Raw genomic sequence first — 27,501 nt, 5'->3', positions numbered from 1 at the left:
AGCCTGCTTCTACATTACCCCACAGCAAAACCCAGCCTAAAACTCACATCTTCTGCCCCCATGGTGGGAGACTAAGGGGTCCAGCAACATCACATCTGCCTTTGGAAGTTGAGGCTAGATTGACAAATGAAAACACCTAAGGAAAGAGAGTCCCAGGTACTGTTGAGTAAACCATGCAATCACAGCTGGAGGAGGGGGAGTTTAGTGCTAAGCAGGAGCATCTGTAGGGAGGGGAGACGGCAAGATGATTAGGTAGGGAAAAGCCAGAAAAGAAAGAAAATAGAGCAAGGTGAGAGTTACACCAAAGACATGAGGGTAGAAAGGAGATTCTGAGATCTTCTATGTGGCCTTCTCCGAGTCTTTCCTCCTGTGTCTGCACAGTGAGGGGCTTTAGACAGAGCTAGGTCTAAGATTCCCTGTAGCCCCCAACATTCAGCATTTCCACACATGCCTAACAGAAGTTTGAGTGCCTGGCACTGAAAGGAGGCAGGGTAAGTTAGAGAAGGCTTCCTGGAGGAGGTGAAAAACAGTTGAAATTTCCCTGATACAGATCCAGCTGTCTTCCAGTTTACTCGTCATCTCCATAGTCCTCAGGGCAGGACCCACACCCACCTCCTTCTCCATTGTGGTTCTTCACTTGGTGGCCTCAGAAATGGCAGCCCTTCAGAGCTCATAGCTGGGCACAGAAGAGCAGCCATGGTTCACATAGGGCCTTTTTCACCTTAGAAACAAGAGGCAGGGCAGTCACGGTGGCTCACATTTGTAGTCCCAGCACTTTGGGAGGCTGAGGCAGGAGAATCGCTTGAAGCCTGGAGTTCAAGATCAGCCTGGGCAACATCCCAAGACCCCATTTCTACAAAAATAAAAAATTATCCAGTCATAGTCGTGGTGATGCATGCCTATAGTCCCAGATACTCAAGAGGCTAAGGTGAGAGAGTTGCTTGAGCCCAGATGTCAAGGCTGCAGTAGGCCAAGATGGCACCACTGCACTCCAGCCTGGGTGACAGAGTGAGACCCCCATCTCTAAAAAAACAAAACAAATGAACAAATAAAAATAACAGCTGCTATCCTCTCTCACTGGCAAGCGCCCTGGTCTGCCACACTCCCCAAGCTGGAGCTTAAGGCCACGGCATCTGAAGTGTTTCAGAATTTCCAATGGTGCTTCAAAGGGCCCTGCCGCCCCACCACGCATGCATCTGGCAGCTGGCATGCCTGTGAAGGGCTGCGATCCTTGGCCAGAGTCGCCGTTGCTGCTTCAGGCCAAAACATCCAGCCAGCCAGAGGAACATCCCCTCCCGGCTCGTCCCTAGCTGGAGCCAGCCCTCACCCTCTGGAACAGGGGAGAGTCTAGAAGAATAGAGTGCCCACACCCCAGGCCGGAATTCTTCTGCTAGGGCTTCCCTGCTGCTCCATCAGTGAAGTACGAATCTGGCAAGGAGCTCAACACTCTTCCTGGACAGTGTGGGAAAGGCAAGAGGAGAAGAAAGTGTAGATTAAGAACATGGGCTTGGACCCGGACTGTGTGAGTTAGAAACCCTGCGTTCTTCTGATCAGAAGTGGCCTTGGGCAGATCAGTGACTTCACTTCTCTCAGCCTGCAGCCTCCCACTCTGCAGATGAGCCTGAGATCCAGATCACTAGCACTCAGGGCCTGGCCTTGCACCACAGCTCAGGGCCTGGCCTTGCACCACAGCTCAGGGCCTGGCCTTGCACAGTCAGTCCGTAAATGGGAGCTCTTGTGTTGCCACCATCATTTCAGGGTCCCTGGTCCCTCAGAGCTCGAAGTCCTTTAAGAGCAGGACTCCCACACAGGAGAGAGTAGAGCCACTGGGGTTGAGGGGCAGAAGTGCTCGGATGCAACTGGGACGCTGTGGGAAAACCCCAAGAGCCAAATTCAGCTCCAAGTAGCGTTGAGGCTCAGGAGGCGTGGGTCCCTGTCCCTGCCAACAGGGAACTCCCAGGAATCCTGGGGTGTTGTGATTCTAAAAAAGGAGCCTCTGGATGTTGTAAAGAGTGACTGCCGTGGCCATGGAGATCCCTGGCTGAGCACTGCCTCCTGCAGTTCACAGAACCCATCACAGGCTCTGTCCTGTGCTGACCTGGAATCACCCTGCACGGCCATTGCCTGGGTCTGGGCCTTGACATGGACACACCCCGTGCCATGCCTGGGCTTGAGCCCAGCTCTGCCCCTTTCTGCCAGTGTGACACAGGGCAAGTTCTGTTAGCCTCAGCAGGGTTGCTCTTCCGGGAATTTGTATCCATCTTTGCTGTGTTCATGGCGGAGCTGAGCTATCCAGCTGAAGCCCTGGGGCACTTTCCTTTCTGACGTCCTGCATTCTAACAGCTTCCAAAGAGGAGCAGCTGGTAGAGGCTGCTAAAGCGGGCAGAATCTCTGGTTCCGCCCAGATACAGCCAGTTCCCCATAGGATGTCTGAATACCCCTCACAGGCCTGACAAGTGCTCTTCGACCCTTGGCTTACACACCTCCAAGGGTGGAGCACTCACTCCCTTACAACTGGACGCTTGCCTCGGAGAGTGTTTTTTGGTCCCAGCTTGAATCTGTCCCCTTCACCATGTCCTGCAGCAATCAGAATGTCATGGAGGAGGGACGCCCCCCTGCTCCAACCCTTGCTATTGCCACCTCCTCTTTCACTTAATATTACAGCAACCCAGAACTGCTGTTGGCCAGCATGTGCCACACCACCTCTGCCCTCTGTGCGTGTGCTCCTACTGTGCTGTCTACCAGGAACGCCCTTCCTCCTCTCTTCCTCTCACTCCTCACTCATCTCCTCAGTCTGGGTCCCCTCCTTCCACTTCAATCCCGTGGCCCCTGGCACTGCATGGCTCATGCTGTCCTGTGAGTGTTTGCCTGCCCATCTCCCTCTTCATACCGTGACCTCCTCAGGGGAGGGGACTGTGTGTATCAGCTCCTGGCACAAGGTTGTGTACAGAGGTGGCGTCATCTCGGGCCCCACTGAACCGAAAGGGCCCCAGCCCTTCCCTGGGCGGCCTGCAAAGCAGGAGAAAGGAAGCTCAGCTCTGTCAGTGTCCCATCAGACACTCTTTGGGAGACCGGTTGTCCATCCTCCACTGGCCCTCCCATCCAGCCCTCCTGTCACACTTCCTCAGGAAAACAAACACCGCTATAGCTTGATATCCGGCCGGCCTGTCCTGGCAGCTAGATTAGCATTTGAAAGTTTCCCTTGCATTAATTTCAGACGGAACATAAATATGGTCTTGGGATGCCTCTTCCAGGAGGAGAAAACTGGAAACCCAGCATACTCACTGGAGAGAAAACATGTGTGCTGGCCGGGGGGAGCCTGTGCTACTTTGGAGCCTTTGTGGGAACATCTGGTTCTCCCCTCCTCCCTCTGCCCAGCCCCTCAACACGGTCCTGAAACTGCCCTGTTAATTGCGTGTTGTTCTTGCTGAGCACTTGCACACTCTCCTCTCCAATCTGGTGAATGTTGGAAGGGACACATGTTTCTGACAATTTCCTGCCCCCAAATGTGAACTCAGGATCCTCCGCAGCTGCCAATACTTCAGAGTGGGTGTAGTAGGACGTGCAGTAAACTGGGACATCTTTGGATTGAAGTTCAAGCTTTGCCTTTTACTAGGTGTGTGACCTTGGGTGAGTCCCGTCCCCTCATTGAGCCTCAGTTTCCTCATCTGGAAACTGGCAACACCTCAAACGGCTACTGTGAGGATGAAATGAAATGACGTTTGAGAAGCATTCTGTACTCGGGAGGCTCACTAAGTATGATTGTGTGTTCAAGTCATCAAAAGAAGGAATCGTAGAGGTGGGAGGACCCATGAGACCATGGGGCCCAACACCATTTGGGGAAACTGAGGCACAAAGGGAGAATGGAAACTCCCCAAGGTGACATGGTTGATTGATGAGTGAGGTGTTGTAACAGTCCTAACACCAGGACAGGACTCGCTCTACGCTGCATTCCCACGTCAGAGGATCAACAGGGGCTGTCAGGCTGTGCCAGGCTGATGGGAGGCGGGGTAGATCTGGCCCTGGCCTGTGCTCTGCTTACTGAACCTTGTGCCCTGGCACAGGCTAGATTGCACTTAGGAGAAAGGGAGTCTTTTTCTTTGCACTAAAACATCATGGGGGCGGCACCGGGCACCTCTTCCTGTTTGTATATAAGTGTCCTTTATGTGAGACCCTGGCTTCTCTCAAGGTAGACAGGCACCATCCCAGCCCCACAAATGTTAAGATGCAATCCACCTTCAGGCCCTTGATTCTCCTTACTTTGCCTGTCTTCTCTTACATCTGCATCTGAATCCCACTCATCCTGGGGGAGTCCTCTATATATGACTGAATACAAGAGCCCCTTCTCTAGGAAGCCTTCCCTGATGTCCTCAGTGAATTGGTCTCCTCCATGCTTTTGTTTTCATTTCTGGGTTCCCTCTCCCCTCTTTTTCCCTTCTCTCCTTACCTCTGTGTCTCTGTGTCTTTGTATCTCTTTGTCCTGTCCTTGTCTCTTTCTGTCACTTTTTCTTGGTGTCTCTTCTTCCCTGTCTCCCTACTGTTGTCTCTGTGTCTCTTACTGCCTGTCTCTGGGCCCCTTTCTCCTTCTCTCCACATTGTCTTTCTGCTCCCCATCTGGTCCTGAAGCTCTCTTCCTCCTCCATGCCCCTTTCTGTGAGTGTCTCTCTGCTCTTCTCCCTACCTCTCTCTCTCTCTCTGTCTCCTCTCTCCCTCTCTTTGTCTGCATGGCTCTGTGTGCCCCAACCCCCCCACCCCATAGTCCTCCCTCTGTTTCCTCCTCTTCTCATCCACGAGGCCTCAGCAGATGAAATGGAACGTATCTTCCTGCAGAGAGCTGGCCAAAGAACAGCTGTCAGTGCTGGAAGGGGCTGCTGAGCCGTGGCCAGGAGACCTGGGGAGCCTGGGCAAGCCTTGCAGGCTGAGCCCCAACATTGTGGGGCCCCTTTGGAGACTTTCCATGACTTTCCCTGCAGGTTTCAGGATAAGTGTGGCACCTATATCAGGATTTCTGACCTTGGAGGCAAGCATAGTTCCTGTCTGCCAGCTCCTGGGGACAGCATGCACTGGGCCCTGACTCAGGGGCTGGTCCAAGGGCCAAATTCCTGGGATTGGTAGAATCTGGAGGAGTACCACCAAGGGGCAGGGCTGAGTTACAAGAAGAGGAGATCCATGAGCTCAGGTCTCCTGGGGATAGGATGAGATCATGGAAAGGATATGGAGTAACAGTTTTTTTCACTCATTCATTCAACACACATTCACAAAGCCACTGCCACATGCCAGACTTGAGTTTACCTGTAGGGATAAAGATGAATCAGGCGTGACCCCTGTCCTCAAAAAGCTCTTAGATCCCCCTCAGGTGGCTGGATGGAAGCACATTCTGACAAAGTCAGTTCTGGGGTGTGAACTAGAGAGAACAAGGAGAGCAATTTCTGCAGTGATTCAGGCAGAAGGTGATGGTGACCTAGGCCAGAGTCAAGCACCTTTAGGAGGTCACATCAGGGGGCCTCTGGGAAGTGATCGTATGAAGGTGAGGAGAGAGAAGAATCAAGATGGGACCTATTTAGGTTGAATAGCAGCGCCTGGTTGAGACACAAGACATTCTTGCAGAGAAGGATGAGTTGGATTCTACAGGTTCTGAGGATGTTTAGGTGGAGATGTCCAGTAGGTCACTGGACAAATGCATCTGGGCGAAGGTGGCAGTTCTAGAGTGGTCAGCATTGTGTGGTTACTGAAACCATCAGGGTGGATGATCTGTCTGTGGGTGAGAAGAGGGCCAAGGGCATGGTTCCCAGGGCTCCCATAGTGACTAGGCAGGCGAAAGAGGAGCCCTCCAAGAAGACAGATGGGGGTCAGTGAGAGAAGTACGGAGAGAACCAGGATGGAATGGAGTCATGAGCACCGGGGCAGTTGCAAGTGTTGCCAACCCAGCTATGGGGTGCTGTGAAACCAAGCCCGGAGAGGGCAGGGTGGTAGAAACATGGGCTGGGGAGTGCAGGAACTGCATTACACAGTTCTAGGGCACAGGTCACGTGGGAATGGCGCCTCCTGGAGTTGTGCAAGGAGTAGCCACCTAGATGGAGGTGACCATTCTCCCTGCCCTGGCAGAGGGAAAGGAAGGTGAGTGGCTTAGAGAAGGAGAGAATGGGAATTGGAAGGATTATTCCTAACTGGTTTCATTTTCTCAAAGCATCTAAAGTCTTCTGTTTTGGGTCTTACAGAGAACAATAAAGGTCTGGAATGGTTGAGGTTGAGGGGATGGACAGGAGCACTGGCCAGACATGTGAACCATTGCCACGCAGTGCTCAAGATCCAGCGGGCGTCCTGTGAGGCCTGCACTGTCGGCCGGGCTTGGGCCTGGGCCCTCTAAGTGTCTCCTCTACTCAGCCCCAGAAATGCTCCTTTTGGAGCAGCCACACAGCAGTCAGTAAATATTTGCTGCTGCTCCAGTACAGCCCAAGGCAGGGCTGTTTTCCCTGGCGACCCTTGAAATCCTCTGGGCAGATGCAAGGACCACTGTTGGGCCGGGAGGCCTTGTCTTCGAACAGGTCTCCCTGGAGGCAGAAAAGGAATTGCCTTTGCTGCCAGGAGTAGAGTCCAAGAGCTGCTGGCAGAGTTCCTCCATCCTGTGTGCCGGAGGCTGCCTCTCCCCGTCCCTCTCCAGCCTTGTGGTTCTGTAGGGAAAGGCAAGAGTGGGGATGACCCCAGTCCTGCCAGAGGCTGTCTCCAGCCCATCACTCAGTACTGCACTCTGGGCTTTTCCAAGGGACACCCACTTCTTCTGCCTCGTTAGGGCTTTACAGTTGCCCCAAGGAGTAGGTCAAAGAACTCTAGGCCCATTTGACACACAAGAAAACTGAGACTGGTGGCAGGGAAGCCATTTGCTTAGGATCACAGGCTGAAGGGCAGACTGAGAGCCTTGGCAGGGCCTGGATCTTTTGTCCTCAATAGCACCAGGTCAGGGCCAGAGCTCTGGAAGGGCCTGTTCATGCCTGTGCTACCCATGCCTCTTCGCAGTTAGCTTCCAAAATGTGCCTCGTTCACCCCCTAGTCATTGCACATGCTGTTCCCCCTACCTGGAACAGCCTCCCAGTTCCCTGCCTGGAACTGTGCCACCCACTCCCATCCTCACCTTGATAACTCTTATCCCACCCTGCAGCTAGCAGTGCTCCCGCCAGGAAGTCTGCTCGATCCTAGGCTGGCTTAGAGGCCTCCTGTGTGCCCTCACAGCCTCCTGTGTGAACGGTTCCCTCTCCATCATACTTAGTGCCCAGATTACAGGATTCCCATTCTCAAGTCTGTGAGTGCCTGGAAAAGGACGCTGTCTCTTCATCACTACCCAGCACAAGATATGCACCCAGGCAGTGTTCATTAAATGAATGAAATGAATTAATGAACACTGGGAAAGGAAATAAGAGAAAGAGGGAGGTATCTTTTCATAAGGGTCTCTGCAATGAAACAAAAACCTTCCTGATAGGCTCTGAGAGCCAGAAGAACCCATAGATATTATGCATAGCAAGAAACTGAGGGCATTAGAGGGTAATAGGCTCACCCGAGGTCTCAGAGTAAGTGTGGTGGATGCCGGACCTATGTCATAGAGTCCTATGACATTCCAAGCCCAGTGACCTTTCCCAGTGATCCTCAAGTGAAACTTCAGAGAGGCAGGGTCAACCAGCCATGTGGCACATAGTCAGGCATGGTCAGCCAGGCCCAAGGTACCTCCAGATGCTCTGGCAGGGCATGGTCAGCAAGAGGGAGATCACAGGGCTGGGAGACTTCCTGAGGAGTTGTGAAACCAGCCCAGGGGTGTGTGAAGCTGGTGGAGCAAGACAGTGTCATGGTTGGTTCTCTGCTCCGGCCATTATGCAGTCCTACGCTGGCTTCCTCTGCCAGAGCATCTCTGTTCCCCAACAGCCTGTCCACTTTCTATTCTCCTAGACCTCCCTGGGGCTGTCAGCATGCTAACCTTCTGGCTTCCACCTGTCACCACCATTCACAGCAATTAGAGGAATAGTGCAAGGATCTCCCCTACGGTCTGCGATGAACAGGGAGCAGGAGGGGAGAGTGCTTCCCGAATGAGTGGGGCCACAGGACAGGCCCATGGCTGGAGGGGCCCAGGGGCCCTGAACAAGCACCCAGTGTCCACATTGAGCAGGTGAGGGAGACTGAGGCCCCCGAGGCAGAGGGACATCCCAGAGTGCTGACTCCCAGCAGCTTCTGTGTCCACAGCCACTGGGCCTCCTGAGGGTTCTTCCCAACCAGAGCCCAGGAGAGGCTCCCCTGACTACTCAGACATCAAACCTGCATTCCAACACAGGAAGACGATTTCCACTCCCATCTGGGGCTTTCTACTAAATTGCCCATTTCTGTATTCACTGTGCCTAGTGCAGAACTGACCACAGAGCAAGGGTGTCATGAATGTTTGCTGAATGAATGAATAGTGAGTAGGGGACTGAGATGGAGGCCAGCCCCTCTCCCCACACACACCTCTGGAGGGTTCAGTTCTGTGTTTGTGCCTCCTCTGGGTCATTGTCACTGTCTGCCAGGCCCTGCAATCAGTGGAGGTTTTTTGGTTGCCCCCGCTGGGATCTTACACCTCAGTGAGTCCCAGGACCTGGCCCACAGTGTGTTCTCCACAAATGTTGGGCAATGAATTTGTGACTCCAGCCAGTAGGTGCTGAGCCTGTGCAGGGCAGTGGAGATGCCATCTCTGCTCTCTGGGAGCTGAGTGAGGAGGCCCACACGAACACACAGAACCCCACTCCCATGCTAAAGGAGGGAGGCCTGAGTTGCTGGTAGAACTTACCAAGATGAGCCATAGACCTGCTGGGGACTTGAGGATTCCTTGGAGCTGGGCTTTGAGTGACTGCTGGAGGCTGTCCCAGCCTGGACAGTTGGGGGCTGGGGTCAGCTTCATGGTATGAGGCACAGAGGTGCACCAGGAAGCACAGAGAGCCCTTACTACGTGTGGGTAGCTGTTTCTTGTAATCCTCACAGCAAGCCTGGATGTTGCTATTATACCCCATTCTCACTTTGCAGATGAGGAAACTGAGGCACGGGGAGATACAGTTAATGAGCGGCAGAGCCAGGATTTGAACCCAGGCACCAGGACCATGTCTTACCTTCTATGCCATACTGCCTCTCAGGGAGTCTGGGGCATTGACTTTGGTGTAGGTCACTGGCCCAGACACAAACTTAGGGGAAAGCCTGGGACAGTCCCCTATGGCCGGTGGCCTGGCATGTGACTGAGCCCCTTTTGTCACTTGTGTTCCAGGTCACTTTCTGGGGAACAACACAGTCATCGACATCCTGCGGCAGGCAGGGCTGGAGGTGGACCACACACCCGCTGGGCAGGCCATACACAGGTAAGCCACTGGGGCATCTGGGGGTGCCTTGGCCCTGACTGACTCTGCCTTCCTGCCCAGGCTTTCAGGAGAGCTGTGAAGAAGCTTCTGGTGAGGTAGGGGCGGATCTCTACCAGGAAGCAAGAATGGAAAGGCTGGGATGGAGGCAGGAGATTGGGAAGGAGCTGGTGAGCCGTCTTGGCTGGAGGTGACAGCAGGGCCAGAGCATGGGTGGGAGTGGGAGCAGCGTTAGGACTGGAGAGGTGCTTAGGATTTAGAGATGGTGGGTTGGGTCGGGGGTAGAGGGACTCAGAAGAACTCCTGGGTGTTGCTTAGAAGACTCTGTGGCTGCCCTGGCTCTGAATCGAGATGGTACTGGGAGGTTGGGCAGGGCCCTGGTCTCTTTTCTGGGTCACAGTCCCACTCTGTGGCAGCCCTGCTGCCCCACCGACTCCTGGTCCTCACCTCTGTTGCTGTCTCTGGCTACACCCCTCACCCCTAACTCTCCTGCCAGGGCATACCCACCCTGCTCAAACAGCCACTAGTGGCCATCCGCTATTCCTGCCAGGTCTTCCAACCCCCGTCCCCACAATCTGGAAGCTGCCCGAGGGCAGGGACCAGCTCAGTCCATCTGTGGTTCCACAGCACCAGCAGCAGGCTGGGCATGAGAGCTGTCAGTGAGAGCCAGGCTCTGGGTCCCGGGGAGCCCCAGAGGTCAGTGACAGCATCCTCAGACTACAGGTTTCCATGCAGCCCGTGCTCCAGCATAAAGACCTGGAGTTTGAAGGAAGCTTGGATCCTCATAGCCAATATTTATTAACTGCTCACTCCATACCAGGCTCTAAGATCTTTTAATTCATTTAATCTGCATAACAATCCTGTGAGGTCAGAGCTATGAGTTTCCCCACCTTATCGTTGAGGAACATGAGGCCCAGAGAGGTGAAGTCACTTGCAGAAGGACACACAGAGGTGTAAGTGGCAGTCCGGCTCTAGGACTGCCAACTCCTATTACTCCCTGTACCAGCTCTGAGTGTGAACCGAGGTCTCGATAAACCCTCACATTGGGACGTCATCCCAGTCTCCCACCTCTTCTCATCTTCTGAGTCAAACTGTCAAGGCTGCTGTTCCTGCCTGAACCGTTTGAGTCCAGCACACATTAGTTTGTATTGGGGACCAGGGGCAAACGTGTTGGAGGGGTGGGGATTCCAAGGTAGCCTCAGGGACAAAGCCTTCTTCAAGTTCCCCTCCTCTCCCCTCAACCCAGCCCACACCCCAGCAGCCCCAAGGACCTTCCCCTTAAAGCTCATTGTGTCTGTTCTGGCCAGGGCAGGGGAGGCAGGCAGGCCAGTGAGGCTAGCGAGCCTCCTATTCATCTCAGAGCCCAGGCATTAGGGGAGGGGGCCCCCACAGCTCCCCCATGGGCTCTGCTCCAAGGACTCTCAGCCTTAGCCTCCTGCACGGGGGAGCAAGGGAGCTGGCAGGGCGGAGGGGGGCGGGGATGCTGAGGAGGCTCCAACAATAAAAGCCATCATCGGCCACAGGTGCTTCCTGGATCTAGTTTTTTGTCTGACTGTTTTGAATTATCTCCCCAGCAGCTGCGGCATCTCCAGGCAGCCTGAACCCTGAGAATCTGGGGTTGCCATGGGGGTAGGGGAGGAGAGGCTGAGCTGATGGCCTTCTTTCCTTCAAAGAGAGAAGCTCCTCACCCATGGTGCTGTATGAGAGTGGGTTGGGAAGACAGCCTGCCTGCTGTCTTGGGTGCTGCCTAACCTTGCAAGCTGCCCACTCAGCCACAATTCCTGAAACCATTCCCAACCTTCTCCCAGGGTCACATGTCCCTAAAACAAATTCTGTTGGGCCATGGCTAAATGACACTTTAGCACCTACCTGACAGCCAGGTCTATTTGCTTGTTGGCCAACATCCAAGACAGGCTTATGTGCCAGGCACTGTGTTAAGACCTGGTCTCATTTATCCTCATGACAACCCCATGAAGTAGGCAGTATTATTACTCTTGTGCTATAGCTCATTACTGCTTGAGATCATTAAGTAACTTGCCTTTCATCACACGGCCTGCAGGTTGTGGAGCCGGGCTGTGGACCCACATCAGTCTACCTCCAGCTCAAACTCTGACTACTTAACACTGTCCTTGCTCCACTGAAAAGGTGCATAGGAAATGTGTATTGAATGTATGAATGGAAGGTTGGATGAATAAACCACACACACAATGCTAATAATATTAACTACTTAAATGTTTTGGCTGCTTATTATTTGACAGGCACTGTTCTCGGTGCTTTGCCAGTGTTCACCATCATAATCCTGATGAAGCACCCTGTGAGGTACAGGCTGCAACACCCCCATTTCACAGAGTAGGAGTACAGTGAGGTTAGTTAACTCACCTAAAGTCTCAGCCAGAGTTGTTGAATAAATGAGACCTTGACCAAGCTCAGATACACCCCAGAGATCTGCCCAGGGCTCACTCCCTCACCTCTTCCTAGTCTGGGCTCAAATATCACCTGCTGGTGACCAGACCACCTTCCCTGAGCAGCACCCTTCACCCCCACTCTCACACCTGTCTCTGTTTCCTTTGCTCCTCAACAGTTGGCAGTGTCTGACATCCCCTGTTTTACTGTCTGTCTTCTGCTTTGGAATGTAAGGCATTGTCTGTTTCCATCATGCTGATACCCACCTCTGAAAAAAGTGCCTGGGACAGGGTTGGCACTCAGTAAATATCCGTCGACTCAACAAATGAAAGCATGACTCAAAGCACTGGCTCTCAGTGCCAGACAAGGTTTTCCTGGGTTGTTGTCACCAGGCCCAGCAGGGGCACCCTGGCACTTTCTCCTGCCATGACAAACTCCCACTGAATTGGATTGTACTCCCTGCCACATATGGATGACATTCTCCAACACATGTGCCCCATGTGCTGTTACCTCTTTCCAGCCCTGCCCCCCAGAGCCCAGCGCCCTCTCCTGAGGGGACCTCGACAAGCCCGGCCCCAGTGACCCCAGCTGCTGCTGTCCCCGAAGCACCCTCCGTGACCCCCACCGCCCCACCGGAGGATGAGGATCCAGCCCTGTCCCCACACCTCCTGCTCCCCGACAGCCTCAGCCAGCTGGAAGAGTTTGGCCGGCAGAGGAAGTGGCACAAGAGGCAGAGCACACACCAGCGGCCACGGCAGTTCAATGACCTCTGGGTCCGCATCGAGGACAGGTGAGCCAGGGAGGGCAGGTCTGCCCAGAAGCTGGGCATCTGCACCCAGGGTAGTATACCTTGAACCCCCCACAGCTGGGCACACTGTCATCAGGCCAGTCCTGCTCTAAGGAAGTGTGGTAGGTGGCTTTATACAGTACGTTCACATCTGATTTTTTAGTTTTATTCTCAAAACAAAAGCAATTCAACAACAAGTACAATTCTCTGCCTCTTAAAGGTGAGTAAATAGAAGCTTTCTTCAGGCGCAGTGCACAAATCTGCTTTGCACTCAGCTGTCCGGGGACACACCTGTACAAACAGGGCGCCATTTGTCCATGGACTGGAGGTAAAACTAGGAGAAAATGGAACAAACTGGCTAAACCAAAAGGCATGAGCTCCCTGTGCCTAGAAGGTGTGAGTAGCCGACACCCTGGCAGGGAGGCTGCAAAGGGGACTGTGCTCTGAGAGAGAGACGGGACAGATGGTGATCAGTGCCCTTGAAGCTGTGGGCTCTGTCTTAGGAGCGGATGGGGGATTTGTGATAAACCTTGTTGAAAATGGGCAGATACAGGAAATCATCCTAATGCATGGAGACCCTTCTGTCATCTTCCTATATGCCCCTCCTGCCACCTCTACCATCCACCTCAGCTTGCCTGTCACCAAAGTCCTGCTGTGACCAGGATGCTGTCTTCCAACCTCTGCCTGCAATCTCAGTACAGAGGAGTTTCCCTAGATTCCACTTTTTGGCAGGAATCTCCATATTTAGTGAACAGTGTTGCTAGAGCACAGGGAATGTCCCCGGGAGGGACCATTCAGTGATGGGGTAGAGTCCTAACCACTTCAGTGGCCCAGCCCTGAATATGCCATGCTCAGCAGTCATAGAGTCTCCATCTCAGAGTCTCTCTCAGAGGGAGCCTCAGACTCTCCATCTGGACCCTAGAGATCACCATCCAGGATTTTCCCCCGAAACCCTAGAGAGAATCACCTTGGCTACTTGTTAAATAAACAGATTATCAGGTTCCACCGCAGACCTCATGTATCAGAATGTGCAGGACAAGGGCCTGGGAATCTGTATGTTACGTGTACACCTAGAGATTCTTCTGAGTAGCTTTGGGAAACCCTGACTAAACTCTGCATTATAGATGGTGAACCAAGGCCTGAGTCGGAGAGGGTTTGACCAGGGTTACCACAAGGACTCAAGGGCTGCCTCTTGTACTTTGCACTTCCTGAATCTCCTACAGCCAGGTCTCAGAGCCATTGACAAAATGTTGACATGGTCTATCCCATTATCATAAACTGTGGGGTACACACTGTCTTTAAAAGACTTCTAGCAAATAAGAGTCAAGCCCATTGATCCTTTGGGCATTGGTTTCAGAGAACCTTGGGTTACTGAGAAATGTACTTCTGCAGAACCTGGCCCTGTGTATTAGTCTGTTCTCATGCTGCTAATAAAGACATACCTGAGACTGGGTAATTTATAAAGAAAAGAGGTTTAATTGACTCACAGTTCCATATGGCTGAGGAAGCCTCACGATTGTGGCAGAAGGCAAGGAGGAGCAAAGCCACATCCTCCATGGCAGCAGGCAAAGAGAGAGAATGAGAACCAAGCAAAAGGGGTTATAAAACCTTCAAATCTCGTGAGACTTATTCACCACCACGAGAATAGTATGGGGGAAACCGCCCCCCTGATTCAATTATCTCCCACCAGGTCCCTCCTACAACACGTGGGAATTATGGTAGTTACAATTCAAGATGAGATTTGGGTGGAGACACAGCCTAACCATATCACCCTGCCTGCCTAAGGCAGAGGCATTACTGTGGCTATATTGGCTATGACACAGTCGGGTCGCATGCCCAGCATGGGCCGCCCCCTTCTAATCGGGAGTGAGAGCATAGAGTTACTGAGAGTCACTTTAATCAGTGGCAGGGAGGGCTTGCAGGCTGCCAAGGAGGCTTGAGGCAAGTGAAGGAGCTGGCAGCCCATTAAGAGTTCTAATTAGGCTGGTCACTCAGAGCCCTGATCAACACACCAGAGTGATCAGGAGACCTGGCCAGTGGTGGGGCCAGCCCATGGGGTGACAGGAAGCTGGGCTGTCAGCTCCAGCAATGGACCTCCAGCCCCTAACCACGTCTGAAAGGTAAATTTCAGCAAATGACTCCAAACAGCTTCCTTCTCACAATACATAGCTCCGAAACACAAAGCCTGATTTCAGGAGAAGAAAACAGCTTTTCTTTGGCAAGAAGGGAGCCCCTTCTCTATCCCTACAGGTAAATTGCAGTTGGCTAACTTTCTTCCATCTGGTTGGGTTGGAGAAGAAAGTTTCCACCACCGCCTGGCAGCCTGTTTGTTGAAATTTCTTGCCGCTTCTAGGGGAGCAGGCCCTGAGTTCCCTGAGAGACCCAGGGGCAGGGCACAGCCTCCATTGCTCCCAGGGGACTCACCCTCCTGCAGTCCCCAAGTTTCCAATTTTCTAAGAGAAGCAGATGAGAACTTTCTGGGGGTGACCTGGGGCCCATTGGTAGTCCTTCTAACAAAACCATTTTTGGGGGAGCTTTTACTCCCATTTCTCATTTTTCTCCTCCGAAACCCCATTGGAGCCATCCCCTCCTCCCCATCACCTCTCCCAGCTCACCTGCCACCTGTCATACTGGCCTCGAGTGCCCTCCCGCATGGCTGCTCCCCAGCCTGGGGTCCTACAGTGTCCCCCACTCTGCTGCTCAGCCCAGATGCAGCGCCTTCACCTTCTTGCCGCCTCAGCCACCACCCTGCTTCCTTGGGGCCTGCCGGCCCTGTCCTCACCAGGCTGCGTGCCACCCTAGGTGCCCCGTCCCACCTCCACACCTTTGTCTTGTTCCTCTCTCGCTTGGAGTGGGGTACCAGTGGATATCTGTCAAGCTTCCCTGCTGTGCCAGATACCTGCCTCATTCTGTCCCTTTTTCTGTCAAGAATCCATGGAAGATAGGCCTATTTTATACTGGAGGAAGCAGACTCAGCAGGTTAGGTAACTTGCCTAAAGCCAGGCAGAGAGTCAGGCAGACCTGCCTGACGCTGAGGATCGCTGTCATCACCCAGCACCATGTGGTTGCCATCCCCCCATTCCCCGGCCCAGCTAAGCCCTCCCTTCCTCCACGCAGTGCCGGTGGGTGCCCCTGTCCTGACACAGTAGCACAGACTGTGAGTCCTCACTCATACTCTACGCCGGGAGGCCATGAGGATCAGATCTGGGTTGGGCTGGGAGCGAGTGTGAGAAGGAGGGAGTGAGCCAGGGATGCGCCTGGAGCGCCTGTCCTGGATACCACCTGGAACAGGCTGGCCTCCCCCTTGCCCCTCATTACCTGAGGTGTAAACACACACTGGAGGAAGTTTAGAGAAGCAGTAGCCCATGGCAGGATGATTTATGGGGACCCAATGGAAAGGGCAGATGAAGCGAGTGTCCGCAGATGGCTGTGCAGTGGCACAATATTCTTGAGGAACCCCCACCTCTGAGAGCCAGACTTGGGGGAAGGGCAGGGCTGTGACCAGGGTGCTCTAAAACAAGGCAGAGGTCATTTCTGTGCAGTGTGGGAGCCGCGGCACTCTTTCAGTTTCTCCTTTTGTGCAGTTAGGGCCTTGATGGGTCTTTGGAGGTCATGCCAGCTCTTATTCTCCAAGTCCACAGCTGATATGGGAGAGGAAGGAGAGTTTCATAAATAGGGAACAGAATGTCTGGGCCATCTAGATTGGAAGTCCTTGGGCAAGTCATGCTGGCCAGGTGTAGACAAGAGACTACCTTCCCAGTGCCAGGCATGGCCCAAAGCAGGGCACAGAGGTGGGTGACAAGACAGATGCAGAGCCTTGGTGGGTTCAACCATGCAGGGGGAGGGGTGCAGGACACATGTGCCCCAGGGTGATTGCCTTCTGGGTCTCGGCTTCCCCTGAGGTTTGAGCAGACGGCTAGAGCTCTCAAAGAGGAGAAGAGACAGAGTGTCTCCCTCCTGCCCCAGATTCTCCAGCTCCAGTTCCCCATAGCACAGCCAGGCCTCCTTCTGGGATGGTTCAAGATGGGCGGAGTCTCCAGGTGAGGCCAGGACCCCATCAGATTAGAGGTAGAAGATGCCCCCAGGAGAATGGGAAGCAGCTCATCCAATGAGTGAAAACAGACAAATTCAGGCAGAATGGGGTTCAAATCCAGTCCCCCCTTTTACTTGCTTTGAGGCTTAAGAGATTATGTGAGATGATGCTTGTAAACCTTAAGCTGGCATCGGACCACCAGTAACACTCGGTAACAGTTGCAGCTCGTATTGACACCTGTGACTTTCAGAGTCTCTGGTCTGAGATGACCCAGCCCCCGACCCTAGCAGAAAGGGCCTTCGGCCTGAACCCTTAAATGAACCACTGGGTGGGTGCTGTGAACTTCTCCCAGTTTAACAGGAACATGTTGGGCACATGTTGCATTTAGCGCTAGTGAGGGACAGGAACAGGAAAAGTCTCGGGTCACAGTTAGGGACAGATGGCTCCCAGTGTGATGCCACTGAAGAGCCCGGAGCCACAGTCCGGAGACCCTGCCGGAGACCCTCCTGAGTGATCTTGGTAAGTCCCGCTTCCTCTCTGGGCCCAGTTTCCCATCTGAGAGACACATAGGCCCTTCCAGCTATGGTCTGCTATGAAGCTATTAGAAAACAAGCCTGTCTGCCCTGTGCCCAAGATGGAATCGGTCCGTCATGGCCCAGTGAGGCTGAGCAAAGCATGAAGGCGTTCCCAGCACAGAAGACCGTGTGGACAAAGGTGTGGAGGCGGGAGGAACCCTAGATATCCCGAAGTCCTAGATCTCCAGAGCTGCAGGCAAACCAGTTGCTTTGGATCTCTCACCCGACCTGCTTGGCCCAGAGAGGCTGAGGCCCAGACTGGCATCACAACAGGGTCTCCACTAAGTGAGCACAGTGAGATCTCTATCCCCAGGCAGAGGGCCACCTGTGACCCAGGCCCTGTGTGCCCCAAATCCGGTCTTCTCTGTGTCTCCTTGAAGCTCTCTAAGGAGGTCAGTCAGGGCAGAGCCCACCAGCCCCTTGTACTGGCAAGAAGTCTCGGGATGCCCAGAACCTAGCCTAGGATGGCTCTCAGAAACCCTCTAGTGCCAAGATCCTCCCCTGCTCCAGGGAGCCCCTTGGAGGTGCCTCATGGTCAGACAACTGACAGTATCTCAGACACACACAGCCTTGCTTTCTGCCTTGGGCTTGTGATTTCTGCCTTGGGCTTCTACCTAAGATCTCGCTCTGGCTTCTGCTGCTAGGAAACATTTTAAAGTCCATGGGTCTGTTCCTGTTCATTGTGTTGATGGGGAAACTGAGCTCTAGAGGATGGCACTTGCCCAAAGTCACATAGCAAGCCAGGAACGCACTGCAGGCAAGAGCCGGGCTTCTGCCTTCTGCCCAAGCAGAGGGCCTCTTCCCCACTTTGGGGTCCCTGTTGACTCAGAGCCGACACGGCCTCTTGGTGCCAGCCCGCTGCGGAGCCTGGGAACACTTGCAGTGTTTGGTTTGGCTTCGAGGCCACTTTGCCATGAGACAGTTTCCCCCATTGTGAGCCTAGGAAGGGGTGGGGATCTGGACTGGGGGACTGAGCTTTGTGAGCAGAGTCAGGCCCAGGAGGTGGGCTAGGGGCATTTGGAGGGGCTTGTCCTCCACCCCCCACCAGTCCTACCCCATTTCTCTGGGACTCCTTCCAAGCAATAAAAAGCCCGCTCAGGCTCCAAGCGGGAGTTTTCATCTTTGGTTTTCAAAGTGTGAAAGAAAATGCCTTTGGGCGCCTTGTGAGACATAGTATTCATAACTCCTACTTGGTCTCGCCTTCTGATGGTGGGGGCCTCAGCTCTGGGCACCTCAAGGGGCACACCAGTCCGCTCTCCTGAAGCCAGCCCACCAAACCAACAGTTCCTCAGGCCGAAAAGCTGGGGCAGCAGCTAGGAGGACATCTTTATGGACTTCTTGTGTTTTGTGTGTGGGTTTCTTTTTTTTAATTTGGTTTTGTTTTCATTAGAAAAGAAAGGGGGGAAAGAGGCTGAGGTAATGATCCCTGCCCAGCACAAACACTAATCCCCTCCAGGGGCTGAGGCCAGATGAGGCCTCAGTGTCCCCACCTAGCAAGCCTCCATCTGCGGGTTTGAGAGATCTCAGCCAGAAGCACCCACGCTTTGCTCACGGGCTCTCCATCAGTGGTTTGCTCATCTGTTCAGTCAGGGGCAGCTCCTTGGCCTGGCTCAGGCTGGGGAGACACTGTCCCGTGCACATCCTGTCTCTTGCAAGAAATCTGAAGTCCTTCAAGCTCAGTTTCCACACCTTAGAAAGGGGAATAATAACAACATAACACGTGTATAGCACCAAGCAATGTCTGCCAGCACACTGTAAGTGCTCTATAAGTGGAAGGTGTTATTATTAGGAGAGACACAGACACAAAAATTTTAATAATGATGCTAAAAATAGCCAACCTCATCTAGCACTTCTTGTATGCCAGGCACTGTTCAAAGCACATTACGTATAGAAACCTAGGCAAACCACGTATAATAAATGGAGAACTACAACACAGAGAGGTCGATGAGAAATGTACAAGGTTTAGGGGAAGCCTTAACTGCCCCAGGTGGCATTGAGGTATGGAAGGCAGATCAAAGAAGGCCTCCAGGGGAAGAGCATTGAGTCTGGCCTTAAAGGTGAGTATGAAAATGGCAGCAAGACTGTAGGTGTGATGGAAGGGCTGGTGTGCGTTGAGAGAACCATGAAAGGGGAGAGCAGTCAAGCCAGATCAGGCTGGCATGGGGTGGGAGGGCACAACATGCTCGATTCTATGGGTGAGTAAGGGGCATTGGAAGCCAGGTGGCTCTCCCCCGCATTCTACACACACACACACTCTACTCAGAAACACCATCCCTGCATCCTCTGGGTGGGACAAGAGTTTGCTCCCTCCCCTCCTGATAGCTCCTTGGAGTCTCTCTAAAGACAGAAGATCATGACACATCACACCGGATTGAAAGGAACTTTATGCAGGCTGCAGGGGGTACTGAAGGCTAGAGCATCACCAGAAGAGAGTAGAGGGAGAGAGGGACGGGGCAGTGAATGAGGACCCCTCTCTTTAGTGACATACATCAAGCCAGGACAGAGTGCCCAGAGGCGGTTTGGACACCTGTTCCCAAACCAAGAGCCCAAGTGGTGTCAGGGTATGCTTGGTGGCCCCAGGTTCCCTCCCCTGCCTACCCAGCCTAGCTGAGGCTGAGCCAGGGCTGTGTGAGAGGCGTCCAGCCAGGACAGTGGCCTGGATTGAGTTCTGGTGGTGATGATTACAGGCTCTCACCACTGTGATTCTGGCCAGTTGTTAGGACCTCATGGCCCAGCCCAAGGAAATGCAGCCCAGGGTGACCCGGGGCAGCCTGTCGAGGAGGGGGCAAGCAGTGGGAAGCATGGCAGGGAGGTACTCACACTGCAGACCCCATGAAGCCCGCCCTGCCCTGTTTCTACAGCCTACCCTCTAGGTTGGCCAGCCCAAAGGGAAGGGCAAGCTTCTTGTCCACCCATCTGCTAGTGAGCACCTACTGTGTGCCCAGTCCAGATCCTGGCCCTGCTTTGTGTCCTGGAGGAAAGCCACTTAACCCCTTTGTGCCTCAGTTTCTTCCTAAGTACAACGGGGACAACAGTCATCCTGCCTCCCAGTGTTGTCATGAGGTCTAAAGGTTAAGGAGTGGCCAGCACTTCACACACAGCCTGATGCAGGGGGCAGGGCTCTCTACATTCTTTTCTCACTGGCCAGGAGTGCCTTCCCCCATGCTCGAACTAAATTCGCTCTGCCTTCCAGGCTGACTGTGGCCTTCCCTCTTCCGGGAGGCCCTCCTGGCCTTCCCTTCATCTACCCGCTGCCCCCCGGTGCTCCCCTCTGGGGGGGGGGGGCTTGTGGGTTCCTCTGTCTGCAGCTGCATCTCTGTCTGCCTCCTGCCTGCCCAGGGTTCCCCGAGGATAGGCATGACCATTGCTTCTGGGCTCAGCCTGTTTCTTTGTTCCAGAGCCTGTCCCTCTCGTCCACAGGTCTCCTGTCAGACTCTTGACCTCTCTGCTAGGCCTCTGTAGTTGTACAGTCCCTCCTCAGTCCCTTTGTTAGCCTCTGTGTCTCTCTGCCTGTCCATTTCCTATGTGTCTCTTTCCTGGACCTGAGCCAGTAACCTGGCCCTGAGTCCCCCTGCCCTCCCCCTCCAGCTTCCCAAGGCCACCACGTGCTGGGCTCAGGTCAGCCTCCAGTTGGCTCCTGCCCTGACTTTCCTTCCATCTCTCTCTGTCTGTCACATGGGCTTTCTTGAGCTGAGAATCTCACCTGTTATCTCCGAAACTGGATTCTGTTTTTGTAAATTCGTGAAGGACTTAGTGAAATTAGTGAAGCACCTTTCACTAAACACATCCTGCAGCTGTGCAAAGTAAAGACCGACCCAGAGCTCCTGCCTCATGGCGTCCCACTCCCACTTTCCTCCAGGACCTGACCACCAGGTAGCCTGCCCAGCCACCACACAGCCTCTCTGAACTTCAGTTTTCTCATTCATGGAAAGGGAGCAATGAGACCTATTTTGAAGGCTTGTTATGAGGACCAAAAGCATTGCTCGTAAAGTGCTGAGCTCATGATGGATGCCCAACAAGCGGTAGTTATGATGAGGGCAGGGGACGCAGTGCGGTTGCTTGTCTTGTTTTCTGCATGTTTTGGCGGTCTGCAAGGGGAGAACAGCCAGCAGGCAAGGCACCTGTTACCTCAATGGCTGATCACTCCATGGGACCCCAGATCTATCTCCCCAAAACACTACTCTTTCTGCCTGGGACCCATTCTCTCAAGTGGTGACATCTGAGTGACTGAGAGGTGACAATCTGTGGCTGCCAGGGCCTGGCCCATCCCCCGGAGCCTGGCATAGGGGGTCCATGTGGACTCTGGAGCTCAGCCAGGCTGGTTGTGTGGCTCTGGGCTGCCCGTTTACCTGCTCAAGCTCCTTGTTCCCTTCTCCATTGTATGAGGCAAAATAGACCTGAAAAAGTCAGATCTGAGCCCCAAGGCTTCTACCCAGGATGAGACTGCCAACGGTCACTCTGCCATGTGCTTCCTCCTTTCCAGCACCACCGCCTCGCCGCCCCCGCTGCCCCTGCAGCCCACCCACAGTTCCAGGACGGCCAAGCCCCTCTTCCAGCCCTCAGACCAGCTACAACAGCAGGACCTGCCAGGGCCCGCCAGCAGCTCGGCACCCACCCTGGGCCTCCTCCCCGCCGTTGCCACCACCATCGCTGCCCGCTTCCTGCTGCACAGCCTTGGGCCCTCTTGACCTCGGCCACCCCAAGTGGAGAAGCCAGAGAAATGACACAGGGGTCTTCGGCCACACCCCACTGCTCCTGCCACCACCTGCAGGGGTGCCCAACACCTCGAGGGCAGTCCAGACGGGATCGGCTAGACACTAGAGCTTTACTGTACCCAAGTTACATCTTCTTTTTTGTAGAAGGATCTTAATTTCCCATAGTGCTATGGGGCTCTTTTGTAAAATACGTGTCCATATTAAAAAGGAGAAATGTATTTATTCTACTGATAAAACTATTTTTATGTGGCCTATGTCATAATCCCCTAGCCCTAGTGCCGGCCCGGGAGGGGAACCCGGGACATCAGTGACCTCCTGTGGACTGTGGCTCTGGACTAGCTTGCTCTTGGATCACCAAAGCCTCCTGGGTCTGGGTTTGGCTCCTCCTACTGTGGGGCCCTCAGCGGGAGGGGCAGGCAGACAGGCTTAGCTTTTGTGAAGCTGGATTTGGGAGGCAGAGGTGTGAACGTTGGCCATCCTCCCTCCGCTGGATGCACCCGCGGCCTGGGAAGATAATTTAGGAAAGAGAATGCTGCTATTTTGAAACCCCGAGTGTCTGTGAACTGGCCTTCCAGAGCTCTTGGTAAGTGTTTTCAACCAAAGCACTGGGGTGGGGTGGGGGGTGGGATGCTGGTGCTGAGGAAAGCAGTCCCCACATCACGGAACACACGAATAAACTGAGATCCAGAGGGAACCAGGTGGGTAGCCCAAAGTCACAAGGCAAGTGGGAGAGCGAGGACATAAATCCGGACTTCTCTCTTCTGGTGTCATGAATCTAGCTTGGGTTAAAGGACAGGCTGTTGAAGTCCTGGCTAAATGGACTGAGCTGGGCCGAGAGACTGGAGTGGGCACAGGAGGGCAGTTTTAGAGACAGGGGCTTAAGCCTCACATGATGTTAATAGTAATGAGAGCTGCCATTTGTCCAAAGCCTGCAGTGTGGCAAGCACTTTGCACACTTGCTTCACTGATCCTCGTGCTAGTTCCGTGAGATGTTACTATCCCCATTTCACAGATGAGGAAACTGAGCCCCCCAAAGAGGTGAAGGGACTTGCTGAAGATCCGCCAGCCAGGATGTGGCCCCAGATCAGTGTGATGCAAAACAATTCCTGACTCCTGCTCCCTGTTCTGCCATGTTCTGTCTGCCAGGGAAGCTCCAAGGGTGGCAGATATCACCCAAACTAGGGCCAGCACAAGCTTTCACTCCACCAAGAGACCTTTTGGCTGGCTGCGTATGTTGGCCCCTCTGGCCAAAGGGCTCTGGCAACAGCATGTGCCACGTGTTGCATGTCCTGACTCGCCAGATCTTGGAGCCCATGAGAAGCTTTCCTGGCAAATCAAAGGCTGAGAGACGGGCACAGCTGTGGGGCACCTGGGGAGGCACAGCAGCCAAGTGGGGAGGCAAGTGACAGGGACTCCGAGAGACTAGCCCCTCTGCTCCTCAAGGTGGTGGCTGAGGAGACAGAGGACCCAGGTGGGCTAACTCCCAGGCCTGAAACCCCGCAGAGCAGGTGCCTCAGTAATTACAGAGTCCTGGAACCTGACAGCAGAAAGGACCCTTCGCTTCATGGATAATAGTAACAGTGGGAGGAATAATAAGGCCCACGGAGGGGAGACACGTCTCCAAGACTGCACAGCCTAGTGGGCCTGCTGACTCCCAGCCCCGTGCACCCCAGCTTTACAGCTTTGCGGGTTTCCCTGGCAGGCTTGATGGCAGCTGATTGGCCCCAGTGCCGTCTTTCCCAGCTTGGCAGCTGTCTCCCTTCTGAGATGGCACAGTTCTGGGTAGCTCATGGGATGGTCAGGAGTCCCACGGGCATCTTGGCAGGCAGCTGAATTCTTTACAGCTCAGCCCTGATGGACTGTTTGAGCTTGAGACCTGGCAGGAGACTGGAGGTCTGTCTCAGAGGGCCCAGCCAGCCCCGTGGGCACCATGCTCTAAACTGAACTTGACCTCAGTCCAGGCTGGAGTTGGTTTATCCTTGGCAAAAATGCGACTTCCTATTTCTGAGCGGGAAGGGACTTAGCTGACTTATAAAGCAGGCTCAGAAGTTGGACATCAAACGGATCGTGCAGAGCACTATTTGGATGAGATAAGTGTAAAGGAATTAGAAACACACAGGCCAGATTCCTCTCTGTTTGGGGCAGAGTATGGCATGAGATGTATTGAGATGGAGCTTGAGGTTAATTAAAGATGAAGCATTTGGGTAAACAGTCCAGGCACCTGACCGTGTGCCCAGATCTGTGCCAGGCACTGGGCCAAGAAGGTAAATTAATGCAGCGAGTAATTATTGAGCACACGCAATGCCAGGCTCTGTATTGGAGCTGAATCTAACCACTCTCCTTGGCCCAGAGGAACTCATTATCAAGATGGGACAAGCAGCACAATGCTAGGTTACGTCGTCCTGGCCCCTAACTTCAGGAAGATTCAGCCCTAGTCTTTCCCACATCCCTCCTCTGGGCAGATTAGGGGATCCTAAAATCTCCCTTACCCTAATTCAAGTGTTTAAAGAAAGATGGCTGGACTAACTGATGGAGTAGGCATGTACCTATAGGAGAGCAAGAGCCAATATGGTCAGACATCTGGTGCCAAAGTTCACTGATCCCTGAGGACCACCAGTTGGCCAGGGTCTAAAATGAACTAAACTTACTGACTTATGACCCAAAAGACTTGAGACACATATGCAGGAATCTGCATGGCTAGGGTACTTGAATTCTCTCATCCTAGGCCAGAGCACCACCATTCCATAAGCAGCCACCCACACCTTTGGCACGATCTATCCACCACTTACTGACATTTCTTCAAGAAATGTTCTTCGTGCCTAGCCTCATAAAATGCTCCTGCTCCTCTGAGAACTTTGTGTGCACTTCTTAGGCTTTTCTGTTTGATCATGAGGCGGGCAGGAAAGATGAAAGGCCTGAGACCCAGCAGGCAAAGTGATTTGCTTAAGGTGGAGCAGCATGTTAGTGTGGCCCTGGGTCCTCTGTCTCTCGTGAAAGCTGACTGTGTGATGAAGGGCTCTCTGGGGCATGTCGGAATGGCCATGTCCCCAGGTCTTCCTTCAGTGCTGGGTCTGATGCGCCAGCAGCCAGATGAAGACAGGGAGAGCCCCGTCATCCACAGCGGAGGGAGAAGAATCAGGCTGCCAGGGAGCTGCAAAGGGGTGCTGAGGGCACCTCTAGGCCTGAGAGTCAAAGATCTGGGATCTAGGAAGCATGGAACCTTGTGCTGGCTATGAGCAAATTTGTCCTTGCATTGAAAGATCCTAAGCATATTTCCTTCATGCTAAATACTGTGTTACCTACAACTTCCTGGCCTCAGCTAGACCTGGGCAAGCCTAGGTGCTCAGGCCCCTTGTCCCACTTGCCTAATCTCCAGCCCAGTGCCATTGTCACAGTGGATCCCAAAGAGGAGGGAAAGTCCTTCTACCAAAAGGAAAGTCTATTAAAAATGCTGTGAAGGACAAGGGAAATTCTCCCAGGGAATTGCAGCTTTGATGGCATCCTGTGTGGCAGACAACAGAATTGGGACTGGGGTGATAGCTTTTCAGTGACTGTGAGATAAGAACCAAAGTCCTCAGCCTGACCCATGAAGGGTCCTCTAGACCCTTCATGACCCAACCCTGCTGACCTTGTCAGCCATGTCTCTCATGTCTCTTACCCTGTGCCTGGCCAGCGTGATGTGCAGTCATCTCTAGAATAGACAGGATGTTTCACACGTGCTGCTCCCTACCCCTGGAAACTCCCTTCTCTCCCCTGTAACTGCTCATCCATTGAGGAGCAACACAGATAGCACCTCCTCCAGGAAGCCCCCTCTGATTCCTCTGTGCTTTCTTAGCATCTATCATAATACCCACTGCCCAGTGTTGTGACTATCTAGTTGTGTATCTGCTCCTCTCTTGGACTGTGAGCAGCTTAATGTCAGAGGTCATGGGATTTTGTTTTTGTATCCTCATCTGACACGAAGATGGTGCTCAACAGATGTGTAGACAGAGAAAGAAGAAGGGAAGGAAGCAGAAAGAAGGGGAGGAAGAAAGGAATGAAGGCAGGAAAGAAGGAGAGAGGCAGACCTTAGCTCCGCCAGTGGAATAATTTCCAGCAAACCAAAGCTGTCCGGGGATGGCCCGGAGCCCCCGAGGGTGGCGAGTTTCCCATCAGGAGAAGTGTTTGAGCAGGGGCAGTGTGCCCACTGGCTGAAGATGTGGCAGGAGAGTTGACGTCTTGGCGAGGGCCTGGTGTAGATGACACTGAGGGTCCCTCCTGGCTCTGCAATGCTCAGGTTCTGTGAACATTGTTATTTTTCCAGAAATTCATCTGAGCAGCCAAAAAAATCACCCCGCTGGCTGTCTAAACCAGTAAGGTTCAGGAATAAGTCCAGCCTCCCCACTCCACCCACAACCACCACCACCCCTCACAGTGCCCCCTTCAACAACCCAGCTGGGCTTGCCTGCTGCCCTTGGGCAGGGGAACTTCTGAAAGGTGGGGGAGGACTGGACTGGAACCCAGGCCCGCAGCTGGCCATCCCAGAGCTCCTTCCCTCTCTGCCCCCTTCCTTGACCCCAGGGGAGGAAAGAAAGGGTTTACGAGAACTGATTGACCCCCCACCTGGCCCTTTCCAGGGAGCATCAGCTATCCTCATCCTTTCTCCAGGTGGGAGCTGGGCTCTTCCTTTCCGGAAATACTCTGGATACCCCTTCACTTTGCTGGATGACCTTGGGCAAGTTCCTGTCCCCCTCTGAGCCTTCACTTCTTCGTCTGTCAAATGAAGACCTTGTTTCCTGCCCGGGCGGTTCTGGGACTGGAGGGCAGGGGTGACGTGGACAATCTTGGGCCTCCGTGGAGATGAGGTGCTTGGCTTTCTTCCCAGGACCCACAGGCTGCCGTGGGATTGAAAGCATGTGGAGGCGGGAAAGGTGACAGAGTAGCATGCCTCGAAGGCCCCCTTCATCCCAGTCCTGCTGTGGGGAAAGTGGGCTTTGAACGGGATCCAAGTCTAAGATGTTTCCAGTGAGCTGCCAGGGACAAAGGGCTCTCAGACATCTTGGGTCCCCAGTGGCTGGGGTGGGCAGGGGCTGATTCAGCCAAAGGAGGCATTAGCCCAGAACAGAGGAAGCCAGAGCCCCTGCCCCATTCCTGAGCCTCACAGAGCTTGTCCCCAGCTTGATTCACTGTGCAACACAGGCTTCAGATTTATGTATTTGAAAGGTATGCATGATGTTGTTCTCTTATCACCTCTGCCCCTCACCTCTGTGAATTATCATGAAGAGTTCTTTAAGAGTATAACAGAAGACAAAGAAAGATGCTATTAATGTTATTTTGCCAAAAATATTTTTGTAGCATAATATATTAATAAAAGATATTATGAATTGAATGGCTTAGTGTTTCTGTGTGACAGCTCCCCTCTTCCTGCCAGGGAACGTTCAGGAAAATTGCCTTTGCTATGAGGGCCGAGGCCTGCAGTGGAGCAGAGGAGTTGGAACGAGCCCTGTTTTCATGCACAGTCGGGCAGGTTTTGGGAGGGTGGTTTGAGCAGGACCCCGATGGCTTGAGAGGCCTCATGCCAAATGAGGTCCAGATACCCTCTTCCCAGCCAGATTGAGCTGCCCAGCGATGTGGAGAAGAAGCTGCTCAG

General features: G+C 53.6%; 1 protein-coding gene across 1 annotated transcript in view; it reads left to right on the top strand.

Annotated features, from left to right (window-relative positions):
- Positions 1-27,240, top strand: part of TRABD2B (TraB domain containing 2B) — a 231,208-nt gene extending 203,968 nt beyond the window's left edge. The window contains exons 5-7 of the mRNA XM_025369726.1: positions 9,272-9,362; positions 12,283-12,552; positions 21,641-27,240. Of these exons, the coding sequence (XP_025225511.1) occupies positions 9,272-9,362; positions 12,283-12,552; positions 21,641-21,845 (566 nt within the window). The 3' untranslated portion in view covers positions 21,846-27,240. The remainder of the gene's footprint in view (positions 1-9,271; positions 9,363-12,282; positions 12,553-21,640) is intronic.
- Positions 27,241-27,501: the final 261 nt, after the last annotated feature.

This window comes from Theropithecus gelada, chromosome 1, assembly GCF_003255815.1.
Source record: "Theropithecus gelada isolate Dixy chromosome 1, Tgel_1.0, whole genome shotgun sequence".
Lineage (NCBI taxonomy): Eukaryota > Metazoa > Chordata > Mammalia > Primates > Cercopithecidae > Theropithecus > Theropithecus gelada.
This window is presented reverse-complemented; position numbering and strand designations above follow the sequence as displayed.